Raw genomic sequence first — 18,708 nt, 5'->3', positions numbered from 1 at the left:
AAGTGTTCATTATCGATCACTAGGCAAATCCTTGACGAAATGTCAAACAAATTTGGACTCGTCAAAATAGGGAACGGGACAAATTGTGAACTGTGTTGTGCTGCAAATGTCATGACATTCCCCTTGGCTAGAAATCTTCACCTGCTTCAACATCCGCAAAAAGTTCCTTTCATTCCGAAACTTGTGATCATTTCAAACCGGATCTGGAATTCATAATAAGGTGTTGTAATTGATTGTTATCTGGGACCCCTATTCCCTAAAATCTAAATGCAAGCTAAAAATGGAAACTGTTAGCTTGAAATGACGTGCTTGGATAGACAATCAATCGAGGTTGAAAGCGTTTGATTTGTGGACGATGAATGGACCAGAAATGTGAATGCAGACTTTGACATGAATGGGTTATATTTTGCTGGTTGAACCGGTACTAGAGTGAAGGCAAATATCAGTAAGCTCCGCAGGTGGATGGTTGGGAAGTTCCGGGAGCTCAGTTTGGAATGATGGATAGAATTCTTGAATTCGATAGCTTGGCATTAAATCATGTAGAGTTTTTTTTGTGGTCTTTGCGACATCATGACAGTGGTACTTGACTTTCCTAAGCAGAGACAAGGGCGCACTGCATTTGTGTAGCAAAAATATAGATTTTTTTTCATAGATGTTCGAGTTTTTGAGAACTTGTTCAAAGACCCCTAGAGTAGACGAGATTTGTGGTTTGGTTAATGTTTATCGCATCGAATCATTCACCCTTTTCACATGAAAACCTGTCTTGTTTGGTAGGCCCATAATTTTGGCCTATACTAGATTAAATTTGTCTGCTGTAATTAGAGCTTCCAGGAATATCGTCTAGTTAGTGAATGAGTGGCTGAAGACAACCTTCATCCGATATACAAACACATTTAAAAGCTAATTTTTAGTCTTCAATTCCGGCGATGCAGCATTGCACTGCGTATTTTAATGACCTGTGCAGATCCTCACTTCCTGTCGAGCGCCCCAAGGGCGTATCATAATGCGTCTGTGTTTTCTACCAAGGCTACCCTAATGACTACACCAAGATGAAATTAATAAAATAGCACCCCACGGAACTATCCGCAACTTCCTGCCGTCACTCGTCGATCCACTGTCTCCACAGAATCTCACAACCGCCTAGCTGTGCATGAGATAAGTACAGCGAACATGAACATGACCCAACAGTCACCCCTTTTCCCCCTCTGCCGTGGGCAGGTAACCTCACCCATGCCTCACCTACCCCCTTGACCACCTTGACTGAATAAACCAGCCGAGCCCGCGGCGCGTTTCAGTTCACCCATGCAGCAATCTACTCACGGCGCGCTGGATCTTTTCTCCACATTGATGTTCCCCAGAAGAATCGACCTTCTGTAGACAATATCTCTGTCACTTCTACACCGACTCACTTGCACTATTTATAACGGATCGGGACATTCAATAATAGGACCGCTTGGCTTACAATGTTTTATTAAGTATGGGTTCCTCTCGCCAGGTCCAAGGTTATGGCTCTATTGTTAACAGGAACAAATAACCAAGAATTTGAAGGGTTCAGTTAAAGGTTAGCAGCTGCTTCTGTTGATGTACTGTCTTCGCTATTCATTTATCTCTTTCTTTTTTACCTGTACTTGAACCCATATTAGCAGGCGTCACACACTCAATCAGAATGACCTTAGCTTTACATCTACAGCATCTTAGATCGCGCTCCAATCTGTTAGACACTGACATTGTGTGTCACTTTTTATTTGAGAAATAATGAGTAGACTCTGTGATTGTTGGTTTTATCCTCTTTGTTTTGTAATAAATCCAATTTAAATTACAGTCTTATGGCGCCCAGTATGAGGTGATCTCGTTTAGAAACGGACTGTTTTTGAGCTTCTTTTCCCTGTACCAAGAGCAAATTGTAAATACCTTCAAGTCTCGTTTCAGATTTTGAGAATGTTTTAAAACTGTTTTGGAGCCGTTTTCCGTTACGCGCGGTTGATGAACAAATTGGTCATGCATTTGACGTCAGGTGCCAAGAAGACATGACGGCAAATCGCATCCATCATGTGACAGTTTAGTTGGTCGCCCATCTTGACTTAGTAATACAGAGGTTTTTGCTCAGCAAACTTACCGCTGCTTTTCTCGTCCATGTGAATAAGAATTTAGTTCATCTTAAGTTCAGCCTATCTGAGTAACAACCGTAACACCGATACTAAAAACACATGCTGCAGAATGATTCAGGTATGGGGCATTCGTACATGTTTATTAGGCCTACTCGGTTATATAAAATATGTTCATGTTTGCCAACTGCCGTTATTTGAACCCTGACTTTCGCAGAAAAAGTAGCGTTTCAAAGGAAGTCCCAGGCAAACTAAATTGAAGGAAATTTTCCGATTTCGCGTGCGTGTATTCACCTCAACAATTCGCGTGTTGTGAATCCATTAGGGCAGTTGTCATGGTGACATACAATCTATTCCAACAGCTTTTCCGGGGGAAGGCATTGTTAGTTATAAACTAACATAGTTTCTGTTTTTATTGCAGTGGATTCACTTTCGTGAGATGTTGTTGTAATTGACATCTTGTAAGTTTCAGTTGTGAGAAAACCTTGGGAAAAAAACACCCAGATGTATTTGGCACAGGCTTGTGATCATTTTTGTTCTGGGGAAAAAAGTTTGTAATTCCTTCTGGCAAAAAGTCTTCGCACAAGTCTGTGATTAACTAGCTCAGAACCTTTTTTTCTCAACCGTGTGGTTTGGATTACTTTTCCCTTTCGAGGCAAGACGTTTAGATCCTTGCGATGGGTGGAACAGGTGCTCAGTTACGGTAAAGACCCCCCCCCCCCAAGAAAAAAAGTATAAAAAAATCAACAAAGCCACTTCAAAACTGCATACACATCAGGAACATTTCCCGGTACTTTTCTAGGGACCTGCCACCAATTCCACTCGCCTCAAAATTGTGTCAACAAGGATATGGAGTACTATAAAGGGCCCCGTATATCCGACCCGTGACCTTTACCATTGCCATTCACATATTCAGTATCTGTTGATTGTGTTGATATTAAACAACAATCTTTTTATGATCACAAACTTTGTTAAAGACAGCGTCGGGCAGGATGGGGGATTTACCGAAAATCTTGGGAATTCGGGACTGCCCCACTTACACCACATGCTTTTATTTACTGCAGTTATTAACATCAGTGCGTTTAACATCTGCCACTCTGCCAGTGACGTCACCAGAATGATGTTTGTGGTGGTATTCTTTATCCACTTGATTCCAGATCCGGAACGAGAGCGTTTGTTCACCGAGCCTTACCGAAACTTCTGTCGTGACTGCAAACAATATTTGAATGGGTAGCCGCCATATTTTAGCAAAACCTGCTGGGGAAACGGTACTCTTTTTCTCTCAAAATCTCCTGCTCACAAGTGATAGAGTGGCACAAATTACTGTTCGTATATACATAGGCACCTCGCTAGTGTATGGAACATACACCGGGGCATGATTTTCGAACAATTAGGCCAACGTGGAAATCAACCAATATTAATTTTACATTAGACATCCAGTTGGTGGTGCTTTTCCCATGGCAGCTCATTGTCAGATGTATATAACAGTTTAAGTGTTGACCTACATTTTTCCCGTTATATAATGAATACTTTGCTATGTTCTTTAAAAAAAAAATCATATCATTCCCCTGTATAACATTTTACGCCGTTGTTCCCGCCTGACGGACAATTTTGAGCTTCATCAGGTAAAAAATCCCAGTATTTTAGCCAAGATTTAGGAAATTCATCATGCCATTGCTTTCTGAAACCACTTCTCCTTTCTTCTGTTTATGAAATACCGTAGGGTTTCTGTTTTATCCGTTTTATTCTAGTTTAATCATGGGAACTTGCAGGTTACAGTAAGCAAGATGTCAGTCGCACTTCAGACGCATCTGCTCGGTATGTGCATACATTTGATAACCTGCCGAGCCCATAACGACGGCATTGGCCAACATTTCTACGGGCACTTGTTACCCAGCGATGGGATCTATTTTTGGGAACCTCGTTAAACTCGTCGCAGCCAATCAGCTTCTGGGACTCCGTGGGGTGTCCCGTTGCCAGCTCGGTATGAATAGGGCCGTCGCGTGGCCGACTTACCCGCCACGTGCCAGGCGCACGACCCGCCTCGCCCAACTATAGCAACCGCGGCGCGTAGATTCATTAAAAATGTTTGCGCTGGTTTCCACAATGGATGGATTAAAGTCCATGTCATTCAGAGTTTTCAACGAAACCCTGCACTATCCCCTAGTGGAGCTTCTCCAGATGATCACCGTACAATCATGTCTACTTGACACACTGTTTTTGTTAAGTTATGGGAGACAAGACAATAATAAGGATGTCTTGTTTGGTTTGTCCCACCACACGTCAAGGAGAAAGCAAGTCTTGGTCTCATTATGCGCCTTATTGGCGCAGCTGCCAGGGTGCAGACTGCAGAGGAAAACACCCCTAAATCCCTTCACCAAATTGAGACGGAGTTTCCGGTCAGTCCGTACCCCCTTTTTAAATTAAAGACACAGCACATTTTATGAATAACATGAATCAAGCCGGGAAAAAAGGATCATAAATACCAAAAGAGAATGCGAGGGGAAATGCAACCTTGCAGTTTGATCCAGAACCGGAAATCAATTGTATTAAACGGGGGTCAACGTACATTGACCAATTTGGTAGGTTAGGCCCAAAAAAAGAGGCACCATATACCTTTTTGTTTAATGGGAACAGAAGTTTTTTGTGTGCTTTGATGGTATACATGGCAGTACATTTAATAATAATGATAATAATAATAATAAGCGCCAAATTGCCAAAGGATACAAGGCGCTTATTATTACCCCTGCTCATCGGGCCAATGAAACATTCCAAATACCATCTCAGCTCCCTGGGGAGTATACTGCTCGATGCTACCATTTCGGCGCAAAGCAGCTAAATCACACACAATATCCATCTCTGCCCTCACTGTAACTTCAGTGTAACATTGGGAAGTTTGTGCGGGTACGTTCCTCTGGTATATGAAAATTGGTAGACAGTATTCACAAACGTCCATGCCATTTTGGTGAAAACGCTGTCAACCAAAGATAACTTGGCTTGTTAAAAACAAATAGGTACACGAAATCATGGTGATCCGTTACTAGCTTCCAGAAACATAATGAGTATTTTATTTTAAGTAAAGAAAGGCCAGGAAAGGTTAGAAGAAAACTTCAAGAAACTGTCCAAGAATCGAAACGCTTCAATGTGGGCGTTGTTGGCCCTAAACAGGTGCCGGGGATTATTGGTCGCTATCGTATCCTGTTCCCTTATCGATAATATCGATCTGCTACTCAAGCATCCAATAACAAAAACCCTAGACCGATAAAAAAAAATGGGAATGATTAATAGCCTCTATCCATGTCTAAATATAACCTGCTGCCCAATGTTCATGCAGGCGCGCAGTTCGCTTGCAACAGACTATGGATATCTGATGTTCACGTTTCAGACCATTGGAAGAACATTAATAAATTGGATACATGTCGCTGTCGACGGCCAAAAAAATTGATAAGGGCGAATATTAAAACGTTCAGAGAACACATTCTGGCAATACATTCTTTCCAATCGATTTTGTTCTATGTCTGTTTCGGTGTAAAGACAGCGGGTACCATTACAATTATGCACAGATGTTCACTTCACGAAAACTTATCAAGGTAAAGTAAACATGCCGGTAGAGTGATCGCCTCTCACCCCTCCGGAGAAACACCTTTCTAGCCTGATATTGTGGTCCAATTATATTGTACCCCGTTGTCAAACTGACGGGAATAGTCGTGTTAATGGTATTACTGATAAACTTTTTTTCAGAACAACATTTACTATTAGGAACATTGAATAATACATGTTTAAATTTCCCATCAAGTTTTAAATTCGGTTTTTAAAACTTAAAAAGGAAACTTTGTTAAACTTAGTTAAAGCCAAACCAGGCAAACTAAATTAAACCTGTTATGTTTTATAGTTTCTGCTGTTAGTAGGTTCGAAATAAAATTGCCGCGCGAATGATTTGCAGCGTCAAGTGAGTTACCTTCAACAATAAATATTTAGGGACGGCGCGTTCAAATTTGGACGTCTGATGAATTATCCTTGTTTTAAAATTATATGTCTGTGGCCAGATGTTATGTGAAGGGAGGGTAATTGTCTTGACCTTCGCCCGTCGAGTCTCGGTAGTTTGCTCGATGGGGAGTGTTCCTTCTCCTTCATACCGCTCCACCTGCTCTCAACTGCCTAGACTATTCTACTCTCGCCAATTAGTCTGGTCATACTTCCATGACCTTGTCAATACTTGCCCGGTGCCTAGAAGGAAGAGGACCATACTTGGACCCATATTTATAGTGCATTGTTGGTATGTTGAAAACAACTTCTATATGACCGTTATAATTATTATCAATTAGGCCTTTTTTTAGCGTTTTTCAAACAGGTAACTGCTGTAATGAATCGTTGGTCCTTCGAAGAAAAAAAACCACCACAATACACAAAGCAACAGATATATATGAAGCGTCAAAACTATGTAAATTTCTTTTTCACTTGAAATTCAATTTAATTTTTTTTAAGGTAACAAATACCATGGAAACCTTTTGATGTTATTATTTTGTCTTGTGTCAATTTTTTAAGGTAACAAATACCATGGAAACTTTTTGATGTCATTATTTTGTTTTGTGTCAATTTTGAATCTTTTTTTTTTTTGGCGACGGCAAACAAAAAGAAAAGCGTTGTGTTTTGCATAAATTTGTTCATAATATCATTTATCAATACTCTACCCATGCACTTAAGCTTATTTTGTTGTTTTGTGTTGGAAAAAAATCAAACTTCTTTTAAAAGTATCACACAGAATCAACCTTCAGAAAATTGAGCTCATTTTGAAGTTCCTCAGCTCAAATCTCAGCTAACGACCCACTTTTCCCGACGTGTGCACGTTCCGTTCCGAGACACATTCCGAGGCCACTCTCGCTTGCCTTTGTACCATTGCCAGACAATACTGTCTCTCCCACTGTCTACTGCAGCCATTGTTATCCGAACCCATCTTCGCTTGGTAAAATAAGTTATTTTTATCAGAACAAGGTTAAATCCATAAGGTTTGATTGGTGCATAATGCGATTTGACAGGAACGAACTCTTTTTAAGTATTTGTACACGTGCCAACAGGTGCGTGTTTGGTCCCCCCTTGTTTCCATATCAGTGTGAAATGATAATAAATGCGCGTGTCATTGCGCAATTCTGTACCTTCCAAATTCTAAACCCTGGTATCATATTTTCGAAAGTTGTGTGTGTTTTTGAAATGGGTTCGATATTTGAATGTTTTTGTGTTACCGTTTGCGCTATAAAAACAAACACTTATTGTTTGTGGTAATCGCAAACAATTGTTATTTGTTATGAACAGGTGCAGGGCCCATTGATGTCTCGATCTGAGAGCGAAACTGATTTTCCCGATTGTCTGATTGTTACACTTCGGTTTCTGTAAAAAATTGCGTACTGTGGCATACCAGCATTTTGTCCCTTCGTTATTTAAATTTAGCGAAGTCTGCTTAATAATCAAACACGACCATTTTCATTGGTTTTTATGTGCAAGTAGCTTTACTTGCCATTCATACGGTGGTAGGGGTTCCGAATTTTAAAAGGATTGCAAAAAAAGCAAAGTTGTACTTACACCATGCAAAGCCTCAAATCTTATCTAATAAGTTTTCCCACACAAGGAAAAAGTGCACCGATGTGACATAAACTGCTATATACGATAAGCCAATTAGCGTTTGTTGACCTTAGTTTACCTTCGGGCTATAATTAGCATGAGAATAGCGCGTCAACCATATTACTATTCTTATAAGTTATAATAGTGTGGACTACTGTTGCCACGACAACTGTTAATGAGTGGTGGATTTCAAGAGTTCTTCACTTCTATCTCGCAAAATAAATAGCGTGGAGATAGTGCAGTGAATGGATGGGAAAACTACTAATGTACTCGGGTAGAGTTCAAGAACATGGACGGTTGTGTATAGGTGTTATTGCCAGGATCTTGCGATTGGATTGTAGGCGTTTTCTGAACAGTCATAAGCATCCATCAAAAACGCACTGAGTTTGTTTTTGACTAAACTTTGGACGTCCTACCTTATCCACAATTTTATTTATTGAACATTTTTTTCAAAGTTTCCAGAAATAATGGCTTCTATGATCTGTCAGTTGAAATCTTACCGAATATATGTTTGAATACTGGGTTATGCCGATGGGAGTTTATTGCAACCCAAAAGCGGGGCCGACAGGCAGAGCTCGCCAAAGAAGCGCACCGCCAACTTTAGTTTATCTCTTATTCAGATGATTTATTAGTTTTTATTTCAAATCATAGTAGGCTATACTTGTCTTTTATCCTCACAGACGCCGAGTCTTGTCTCTAAAAGCAGTCGTCTTACCGCTTACGGATTTAAACGTAACCTCTGTATAAGATTTCCATTCTGTTTTTATTTTGTTAAAAAGGAAACTTGTGAAAGTCTGCACCTAGTTTTACCACTTTACTTTGCCTTTGAAATCTTGTTCGACAATGAAAACTCCCGTAACAGTTTTGCCCACACCTTGCCATTGTTTTCTTTTGAGTTTTATGGCAGCAAACCTTGTAAAAGCTAATTGGCTATGATTTTGATTTGTATCTTCAGGGAAGAAACTTTGGATTAATCCCAAAACTAGCCGTACGTTTGTGGAAATCGGAGGAAAAGGGTAAGCCACAAATTTGCAATGTTTTCTAAAAGGAAACTTAACGGGGGTGCGTGTTGGTGCCTGGAACAGCCCGTGCTCCATAGATACCAAAACCTGGAACGACCCCGAAAAGAACCTTTATCAACCGAGTGCCAATCATGTACCCCTGTTCAGACCTGCCACGTGCCGCGGTTTTTTTTTGGTACAAGCCACGCCTATGTACGCGAGTGGTAGGCGCGCTGCATTATTCATGGGGTGTTTGCAAAGGGGACATGCCGCGATTCTTTGGCACGCGACTATCCATATACCCTAAAAATTACGAGGAAAAAAACATTCCTCAAAAAAGGGAAACGAATCCGAAATGTTGATCTTAAATTGCTTTTCAAGGAAGCGTTTCACTTTCGAAGCTGCAACCCCGAAAATAAGTTTTTCAGAATCTCACTTCCTGGTCGAAGTCAAGGGTTTTTTGGGGCACAGAAGGAAAGTACACTACCCGCGCGCAAAGCAATAACTTTTACGACCCTCGCTATTTATTTGTTTTTCTTTCCGTTGGTTCGTGTCCTCACACGAGAGAATCAGCAGATTAATTTGCAAGACGTACCGATAATATACTGGAGTCCGTCGAAAGATATTAAAATGTTACTGCTTGGCATAGTTCAGCGAGTTGTTCAATTACCCCTTCGTGGGGAGACTCCGGGGACGCGTTCGGCCCACAGATCAGTTTGGGGGATACAATCCCGGTACTCGATTTCACACGTGTGTCCACGGGAACAAGTTTATTCAGACGCAGTCCCAGGCTGCGGGGATTCAGTCCCAAGGGGGAAGGGGTAAGATGGGAAATGGAGGAAATTGGGAAGATGTTTTCAGGGATGACACTCGGGATGATCATGTGTTTCTCACTGCTTCTGTGTTTTATTACGATGTGATCGGACAATTAAGAAGGTGATCATAGTCCAACGAACACAGTGCCGGAGCTGCGATGTATTTTACCCGGGGATAACGCGCCGAAACACGGGCAAGGTGGCCTGTCCGCCCGCTTAATTTGTTTCGGTTTTAAAACAGGATACTGGAATTTTATCCAAGCAATTAGAGGGACTAAAACTGTAAGGTCTTTAACTGATGGCATATTGGTACATGACATGGAATCTTACTGAGACTGGACAAGCACGATGGAGTCAATATATGAGCAAATAAACACAAATCAGCAAACAAAACAGTCACGCTAAACAACAAAATACTTCAGCTTGTGAAATCGTTACGGTTGAAGAATTACGCTGAACGTGAAAGTGTTTTAAATGGTTAGATTCTAATATATCAGATCAGTTTGGATTTTTGGTGATACATTATTGTGTCTCAGTGTTTCATTAATTTATTCCATGGTCACTTTGTCACTTGCAAGTATAAGATTGAACATTCATTTGTAACTTTTTATTTGTCAAAACAGTATTAGTATTAGTTAAGCTCCACTTACGGTTAATTCAATAATTGTACCCAAGTTTGGAAGTGATCAATGTAAGCGCTGTATTTGCATTCTGAATATAGACATGTTGGTTCGTAAGTTATAATGAAACATCTCCCAAGTTTTCAACCACCAAACTTTCCCTGCCATTCCATGGAGGGCTTGAACTTGTCGAAAGGAACAAACGAAACAAATCTAAGTCGTTTGAAACGTTTCCTATTTTCCAGCGTTGTTTGTTCCAGAGTCAACCTTGATAGAATTATACGTGTCCAATCATTTTTGGGGGCCATGACCCCTTAACCCTGACCCCTCGACTCCGGGTGAAAGCGGTCCATGGAATAGTCCCACACCCCCGTCAGCATGTTATTGCGCCGCCTGGTGTCGAGCCCAGGCTACGCCACCTGCCCCAGACACTCTAACGTTTTATAGCCCCTCAAGTTTTAGAGCTCCGCTGGCGAAATAAAAGTTTATACCAACGAGGGGGGATTTGAAGTTCGATTTTTTTCGGGGGACCTCTGAAACAACCCTGGGTTTTTTTTTTTAGGGTTATGGGAAAGACATTGGAGACGTTAAAGGGCTGGAGAAGTTCAGTTTGAGCAGAGTTCAAGTTGTATTTGCAAGTGAAACTTGTAAACCATTCCGGGAATTAAAAGTTAATTTCACTACCGTCCTAAATGCCCCGTTTTTTTTACAATGTTCGTAGCTGTTTCGTACAAATCACTCAACACATTCGGTCCACAGTATGTTCACTGTAGAAACACATGATCCAAACACGCGTGGTTCATCTAAGTACATGTATACAAGGACATATTAAACTGCGCAGTATGTACAGTACATGCACATGTAAATGTACATTGTACATTGTACATGTGTACTGTACATGTGTATAGCAGCGGCCCTGTACATGTACATGTATAATCCACGATGACCCACACAGAATATTATGAGTCACCGATGCCTACAACTTCAACAGCGAGTTCTTTATTTTCATAACCGTAAGCACCGCCCACAGGAAACGGGGTGTGTTTATGCATGATCGCCTACTCTGATTGGCCGTAGAGGTATCGCTGCGTGACGTAGCGTTCAGGATAAATTGTTCGCGGGCCAATTTGGTACAATCATTCTGAGTCAAGAGAAAACACCTGAACGTTGTGTGCAATGTGTAACACAGTCACTGTAGCTCCGTGCGGGGCAGAGTTTTGAGTATCACACAACACTGCATTACTTCTATGAACTGACAACCAAATCACCTGTGCCCACACAACCTGCGTTTGGAATTTTTTCGTTCAGTCATTCCAATACCGTAAATACCTCAGTTTCATCCACGTATCTTCAGACCAGAGACGGGACACTGTTAAGAACCATGGTACCTCAGACGACGAGTTTAGGCTTGATCGGCAGCAGTCAATCCAGCGGTCCGAATTCGCCAGAGAGCAGCTCATCATCGGGCAGTGACTTGAGCATGACGGGCATCGATCTCGGTGCGATCTTGCAGCAATCTACGCTGGACATCGCCGAGGACATTTGCCAGACTAACTGGAAGGCTAATAACGGGCATATTAAGCGGCCCATGAACGCCTTCATGGTCTGGTCCCAGATCGAGAGAAGAAAAATCATGGAGACCCAGCCAGAAATGCACAATGCTGAGATCTCCAAGCGGCTGGGACGCCGGTGGAAAACCCTCAACGACATCCAGAAGAGTCCGTTCGTCGAAGAAGCAGAGCGACTGCGGCTGCTTCACATGCAGGAGTACCCTGACTACAAGTACCGACCCAGAAAGAAGGCCAAGCCCACCACCAAGCAGGAGAACCCAGCACGTACCGGTGGAGTCTCCAAACACAAACACAGCTCCAAGAACAAGAGCAAGAACTCCTCTCGCCACCACCACAGCAAAGCGGACCGGGTGCCCAAGCTGAAGCTCACCATTGACAAGAAATTCCGGGAGAGTATCAAGGCAAGCAAAGCCATCGACCTGGGCTCCACGCAACTCACCCCACCTGCCAAGGTGCCCTCTAGCCCCACTGGATCCACGCCAGACTCGCCCGTAGACGGCAGGAGTATGTACGAAGACTATGTGGACGTTTGTGCCAAGCCACAACAACCCGAAGTACAGCAACAACAGCAACGTATCGCCCCCGTTATGATCAAGCAACATCATCAACTACAGCAGCAGCAGCAACAACAACATCAGCAACAGCAGCAGCAGCAGCAGCAGCACCCTTCCACTGTCCCCATAAACAACAACAGTACTCACACGGACCTGAATATTGCTCAGGCCAATAGCCAACTGGCCGGATTGACAGAAGAATTCTTCACATCGACGTGGCCCAATTTTGACTTTGGTTCCTTGCAGGACTTGGGTAGCTTAACAGACGACCTGAGCCCACTGGACTCGTGCAGCAGCAACGGCTCACATTTCGAGTTTCCTGACTACATGACTCCAGAGGTGAGTGAGATGATTCAAGGAGATTGGTTGGACACTAGCTTTGCTTCCCTAATATCGGCTTGTACGAACTAGAATCAGTAAAATGATGGGACAAGAAAAAAAACTACCAGCCTTGAAACCCAGCTGCCTCAGTGTGTAAAACTGACCCAACATGACAAACACAAACTTGTACGTGCCCAGTCGTTTCTGTTTTCATTTATTCCACGAAAATGGAAAATTGGTTGGGCATTGCCTCAGTCGTGGTCGACGTGGACTTTTTCCTTACCACCTTGGCCGAGACACGTTTTACAGCACCGAACTGAGCTGACTGTCGGGGAACTCTCTCGCTAGGGGACCCGACCCGAGTCACATTGCCGATAGTACGCTGTGACTATGGCACCGTCTTACCGTTGTGTGTGCCCGACGAATAGTCGCCATTCATCCTATATTGCCTGGAGCAGACTTTGTCTTGACATTTTTTTTTTACATTTTTCCACAAGAATTAAACAAAATAACAGCCATAGGCTATCAGGTTTTTGTATCAAGGACAAGACGTTTTTGTAACTGCCTGTGTCATCCATCACTGCGTCTGGTAAATTTGGTAAATTCTTTTTTTTTTTAAATAATTTTGAGCTGAGTTAGTTTGATTCACAAGTCACAATTGTTACAGTACCAGAGTCAGATTGACTGTCTTATATCCATGTCACAATGCGTCACTTTCCCAGGACGTCTTATCTCTTTGTTGAAAATAGCTGTACAGTTTTATCTTAATTTTATTGAAATTATTATTTATGCAACGTTTTGTATAATACCTTAAACATAGCTATTCTACCTGTTTGTGTTGAGATTCTGTATAGTAGATTCAGAGTTTTATTTACGTATGCTCCTGGTTGTGCGGTCTTTTCGGTGATGGTGGTTTCATGTCATGCTCTAAGGGTTTGGTTTGAACGGATGCAATTCAGTCTACCTGGAATCGAAAATCAAAAAAGTATGCAGAAATGTTCAATTTGTCGACTTTTATAAGAAATTCAAACAGCAAATGAACAAGGTACAATTTACAATTCACTGAAAGTTCTCGACAACGTGACGGTTTATACTGAAGACTAGTACAGAAAAGAATTGACAGAAACAAGCGAATTGACAGATTTGAGAAAAAAGAAAAATGAAAAAGAGGAGCACTTATGTATATTTGTACTATTGTAGATTTTCCTCGCTAATTTTAATATACTATTTTGTGTCTATTTTGTACATTCAAAATTATCTTCCTTAGACTCTATCTATTGTTTATAAATGTTAAAAAATGGTATGTCTTCTGTAAAGCCGCTTGTATTTATGTACGTTTTGGACAATTTCTTTCCATGCTGCAGTAATCAACATTGTGAAAATTCTGCTCATTGCGTCAAAAATGTCTGCCCAAAATGTCCGTGACAGAAAATTTTGTAAAAAACCGTATTTTTTATTCCGACTTTTTTTGCTAAACAAACAAGCCTGTGAAACGACCACCCTTTTGGTGTTGCATTTTTCTTAATTTCCTACGAAAAACAGAAAACAATCAAATTTGTGGAAGAAGCATTCGATAAAAAAAATTATATTTCCTGACATTGTAATAATATTTTGTAAATATATTTTGAGTAGATTTTTTCTGAATTTGATACTAAAACTTTGGTACGCATAACTTATACTTAATGGAGGAGTGAGTGGATGAAGCAACTTAATAATATTTGAAACAAAACCTACTGAAGGTTGTAACTTGAACAAGTTGTGTGAAGCCGTTTTTATTTCTAGCATTTCCTGTTGTTTGCAATTCATCCTTGCATCTGAAAACACAAACAGATCTTTAGTTTTTTTACTTCGCGAATTGCTAACAATTTGGGGCAAGAACGTCTTCTTCTTTTCTGTATTTTTTTGTTATCACTTCGTAATTTTGGCAAGGTTTCGCTTAGCGTTGTCGCTTAAGAATTAGCACCTCAATCGCTGTTGAGAGATTAAGCGTCATTTTGCCGCTAAAAGCACGTGGTCAATACACGCTGATTGCCTACTCCTCCAAACAAGATACCAATCTGGCATTCACATGTGCAGACAAGTTTCCTTCTATTACTTTCCATGTGACCTGTCAACCCGCCGCGAGGCGCTTATTGGCTTTTTCTGAATGAGGCCCCTTATAGGGTAGCAAGGGGTCAGGATCTGTACCCACTTTGTCACCCGTGTAAGCGTCTTGAGGGGGTCACAATGGGCCCTTATGATGGAAAACCTCATACCTATTGTCATCGCCCAACAATACTTGGCGTTGCTCCAAACCGCTCATTTAAAAAAAGTGTCTGATAGAAAAACCTGCTTGCTTTTTTCCCCTCTTTAGTTTCTCTCGTCTGAAGGTTATGAAAGTATTTACCCGTCCTTAAGTGTCGAGAGGGCCTTGAAGAATTAAGCAACAACCCTGGACCGATTTTTTCCTCTTCATCCTCGCGTTGTTGTGTGACAACTGGCTCTGAGGCTGAGCTTTTTCAGTGATGACCTGAAACATTTTCATAGAACGCAGCGGCATTCGAAGCACGCAAAGCCCCGTGCGGTTTATAGATTTTTCTCCGGCAGTGAAAACAGAGTGGCGAGCTGGAGGCCAATTTGAAAGCCAGTGTGACGCAACTTAAAGGATTTCTCAGTTTTTCTTCTTTAATGATGCTGTGGTTACTGTGTATAGGGGTTCTTATTTAAGATTTCAGACTGTTAAAATCTAACTTTTATCCTGACTGCCAACTGTGATTGTCCATACAAAAATAGTTTTGCCACACGACAGCCTATGTCCAGGTACTCGACACAACAATTCACTGTACATGTAACGTCCAATTTTAAAGTCTCGCGATTGAAGGAAGTCCATCTTTCTTTCATATTAACGAACTTACTGTACATGATACACGATCAATAGTATCATATTGTCCTGATATATGGCCCAGTCTGCCCACGCCTTTTCAGCCCAGATGTGCCAGTGGCGTGTATTTATAGTCAGGGTCTAAATTTGGAGTTCCGATTTGATTATAGTTAGACACAATTCCTCACTTCCTGTGCAGATCGAGGCAGCCACCTTGGCTTTTTCCCCCTTCTGTATTTCAGTCACAAAATAGTTCTCAGCTTGAATACTGGAGTGTAGTTTTTTTGGTCTTGTTACAGTGATGCAACTGAATTCGCTGCCCAGATTCTTTATTACCACTCAGAATTTCGGTTGATCCCATGGTTGATGATGGGGCCTAATCGAAATCATTTCCATTAACATTTGACGGAAAATCACCCAAACTATTAGTACGCTGCTAAATTATTCCGTTGATACGTTTCCGTTGCTTTCAGAAATCGACTGATATATATTAGTACATGTATCACTATCACTGAAGCTTTGAAGGCTTAAGACATCCAGTACACCGCAAATAATCAGATTGAAAACGTGGACAGAAAATGGCAAAGTGTACTCCAGTCGCAGCAGTAAATTGAACATCGATAAAAGTTTGACAAAAATTTCAGTTTACCCAGTGGTTTCCTCGCCTGTCTTCTCTGGTAATTACCAACTCGCAAACCTGCCAGACAGCACAGGATGTTATAGCTTCGATCATCCCTCGAAAGAGATATAATCATCATGGCTCTGTCTTATGCACATGCATACATGTCCTGATTTACGGTCAAAACCTGTCTGACCTCTAAATCCCTCCCCCTACACAGTATCAATTCCCGACACTTCTTTTAACGCCGAACACCCTGCTAGTTACCGTGCCGTGGTCTCGTCAGCGTGCACCGGCGTACCGGCCTCCCGGGGACTGCAGCTTCTTCCCCGCCCAACCAAGGCCAGCCGTGTGGGATTAGTCTCTGTCTTGTCGGTATCATTAAGGGCATCCCCGTCTGACATCATTTTGATTTTACAACCTTGCATCTTGTAAAAGATCTCATTTTTGACCCTCATAAAAGGGCTCCCGATATCGTAACGGACAGAGGGTATATGGGGTGGGGGGGGGGGCTTTTAAGTGTTATGTTTTACCTTTTGGGTTGTGGAAGTAAAACCGGGAATTTAAGTAGCAGGGTCTGGGGGGGATCAAAAGATTACGTCAGGAACGCTAATGGTGCGTCCCGTGTTTTCATGTCATGATATTCCATTGAATGTAAAATGCCAGACCTGGCGACCTTTCAACCGTAGAGGTTTACTCCACTGCGCTGCTCGGTTCTGTCAAGAAATGACAAGTAATGAAAATGGTTTCCATCAAATTGAACCCACTCACTGCCGATTTGTCGGGCGCCATGGGCGCACATAAACATTCAATCGATAAAATAAAGTTGTACGGACCGCATCCTAAGCAAATGTAGTGCACACAGAAGCCATGGAATAGCACGTGATGTACACATGTTAATCAGACAATATATCAATATCATAGCGTTTCACGTCGATGTTTATCTTGTTGCGATGATTAATATTACTCGTTCGATCCGTTGTGCATAAAAAAATGCATGTTGATTGCTCATTCCCGATGAACTTGCCCGCTGGAGGGCGGTATACAACGTGACGTCATTTTCAACGCACTTCCAAGATCGTTTTTCTGCATGTAATTCAGATCGACCGTAAATGCGCACCCAAACTTGCCTACTTTTATCATGCCCAGACCGTTTATTCCCCCCCCCCGTCGTCCCATTCGCGATATCTCACTGTCTCCGGTCCGTCGGAATAATCATAAAACTTTACGATCACCATTCGCCCTCGCGATTGACCTACTGACAACATTCGCATTTTCACGGCCGACCTTCTGACATGAGTCAGGTGGGAGTTCAACGTGGAAGTCACGATATTATTCGACTAATGACTTGTCACCAGATAGTTAAAGGTGCTCTGACAAGGGCAATCCGATAGAATTAACTCGGAATACGCGCACTACAATTACCGGCTTGCGTTTTTTTTTAAACGTGCACATAACGTACTGAATGACATGTGTGCATGTAGGCCTATGTGATTCACCAATTGTGTTTACACGTTTTTGTTTTTGTTTTTTTTAAACTAGTATTATGACTTGTTTTGGTGAATGAAATTCCTTAAGGATAATTGGTGTTGATACAGATACAATTATTGTACTACAGAACTATTTCACGTAAACTTCGGATGGCGGCATCGATTTGCATGACGTCACTTGTTTGTTGTTATTCAATCTAGTAGTATATAAGCAACTGAATAACACGCTTGAACTTTTAACTTCAAGAACATGGACGGGTCAAGGTCCTGTACCGGTTCATTTCACGGCAGCCTCTTTGATACACCTGTACTTAATTAATTGTCCCACCGATACCTGCTATTCGCCCCGCCTCGAAAGGCCCAAGAAGTCCTCGTCACTTCACCCTGCAAGGTTTTTGGTTCTGGGCTGTTTGGACATTCCATGGGCTCTCGGCCTCGTGTGCGGATTATGTCCGCACATAAATTGTTACAGCGTGAAAACATGATATCGCCTGGGTACCCGCACGAGTCCCGAAGGACTTGAGAAAAAAAAGGTCTGTGGGGATGCAAGGCCAGGACGGAGGGCTTGGATGGGTGATACCGCGTGGGTTTGCCAGCAGCAGCAGATGGGGGGGGGGGGGGGGGGGGGCGCACACTGTGGAGGACTAGATTGCGTTTCCTCTTTTGTTTTATTGCAGCAAGAACCCCTTTCATTGCTCCGCTTAGTCAATACATAATTCTGAGCTTATGCACCCTATTTTGTGCTTACGGAGATAGCTCACATTATTGTGTACTGACCCGTAAGCGTATATATTACCACTGATTCTATCTTACACCTACAGCCATACGGTTTGCTTTTGAAAGCTTTATACACAAGCCTTGTGCATGATGATGTGCGTGAGGAGAAGATGTACACATCCATTAGTCGCGTTGCGGTGAAATCGTATCTGGCATTCTCCGTACACGTTTAGTCGAAATTAAAGCTTGAATTAGAAAAAAATTCATTAGAAGAACTCCACAGTTTATTTGCAATACCCGCTTTACATTTTACCGTACTAGAGTCTGAAAACATCCATCGAGCTAGAAACTGGTCTGAGTGGTCCATCTCTTTCCAACACTATGCTCGACAGGGACAGTTGGGCCCAACTCATCAAGTC

General features: G+C 42.0%; 1 protein-coding gene and 1 long non-coding RNA gene across 2 annotated transcripts in view; both read left to right on the top strand.

Moving 5' to 3' along the window:
* The window catches only part of LOC119729309, a 69,305-nt gene extending 58,317 nt beyond the window's left edge, over window positions 1-10,988 (top strand). The window contains exon 8 of the long non-coding RNA XR_005271220.1: window positions 8,677-10,988. This is a non-coding gene — a long non-coding RNA (uncharacterized LOC119729309). The remainder of the gene's footprint in view (window positions 1-8,676) is intronic.
* A 287-nt stretch (window positions 10,989-11,275) lies between these two features.
* LOC119729307 (transcription factor SOX-4-like) lies at window positions 11,276-14,355 on the top strand. Its single transcript, XM_038201930.1, has one exon. The coding sequence runs from the start codon at window positions 11,539-11,541 to the stop codon at window positions 12,691-12,693; it is 1,155 nt and encodes a 384-aa protein (XP_038057858.1). The 5' UTR covers window positions 11,276-11,538; the 3' UTR covers window positions 12,694-14,355.
* Window positions 14,356-18,708: the final 4,353 nt, after the last annotated feature.

Source organism: Patiria miniata, unplaced genomic scaffold (assembly GCF_015706575.1).
Source record: "Patiria miniata isolate m_02_andy unplaced genomic scaffold, ASM1570657v1 HiC_scaffold_20, whole genome shotgun sequence".
Classification (NCBI taxonomy): domain Eukaryota; kingdom Metazoa; phylum Echinodermata; class Asteroidea; order Valvatida; family Asterinidae; genus Patiria; species Patiria miniata.
The sequence above is the reverse complement of the archived record's forward strand: the minus strand, read 5'-3'. Positions and strand labels throughout refer to the sequence as shown.

What these genes read in the sequence shown, in the direction of transcription:
- LOC119729307 (XM_038201930.1), top strand. Translation starts at nt 11,539, where the DNA reads ATGGTACCTCAGACGACGAGTTTAGGCTTGATCGGCAGCAGTCAATCC.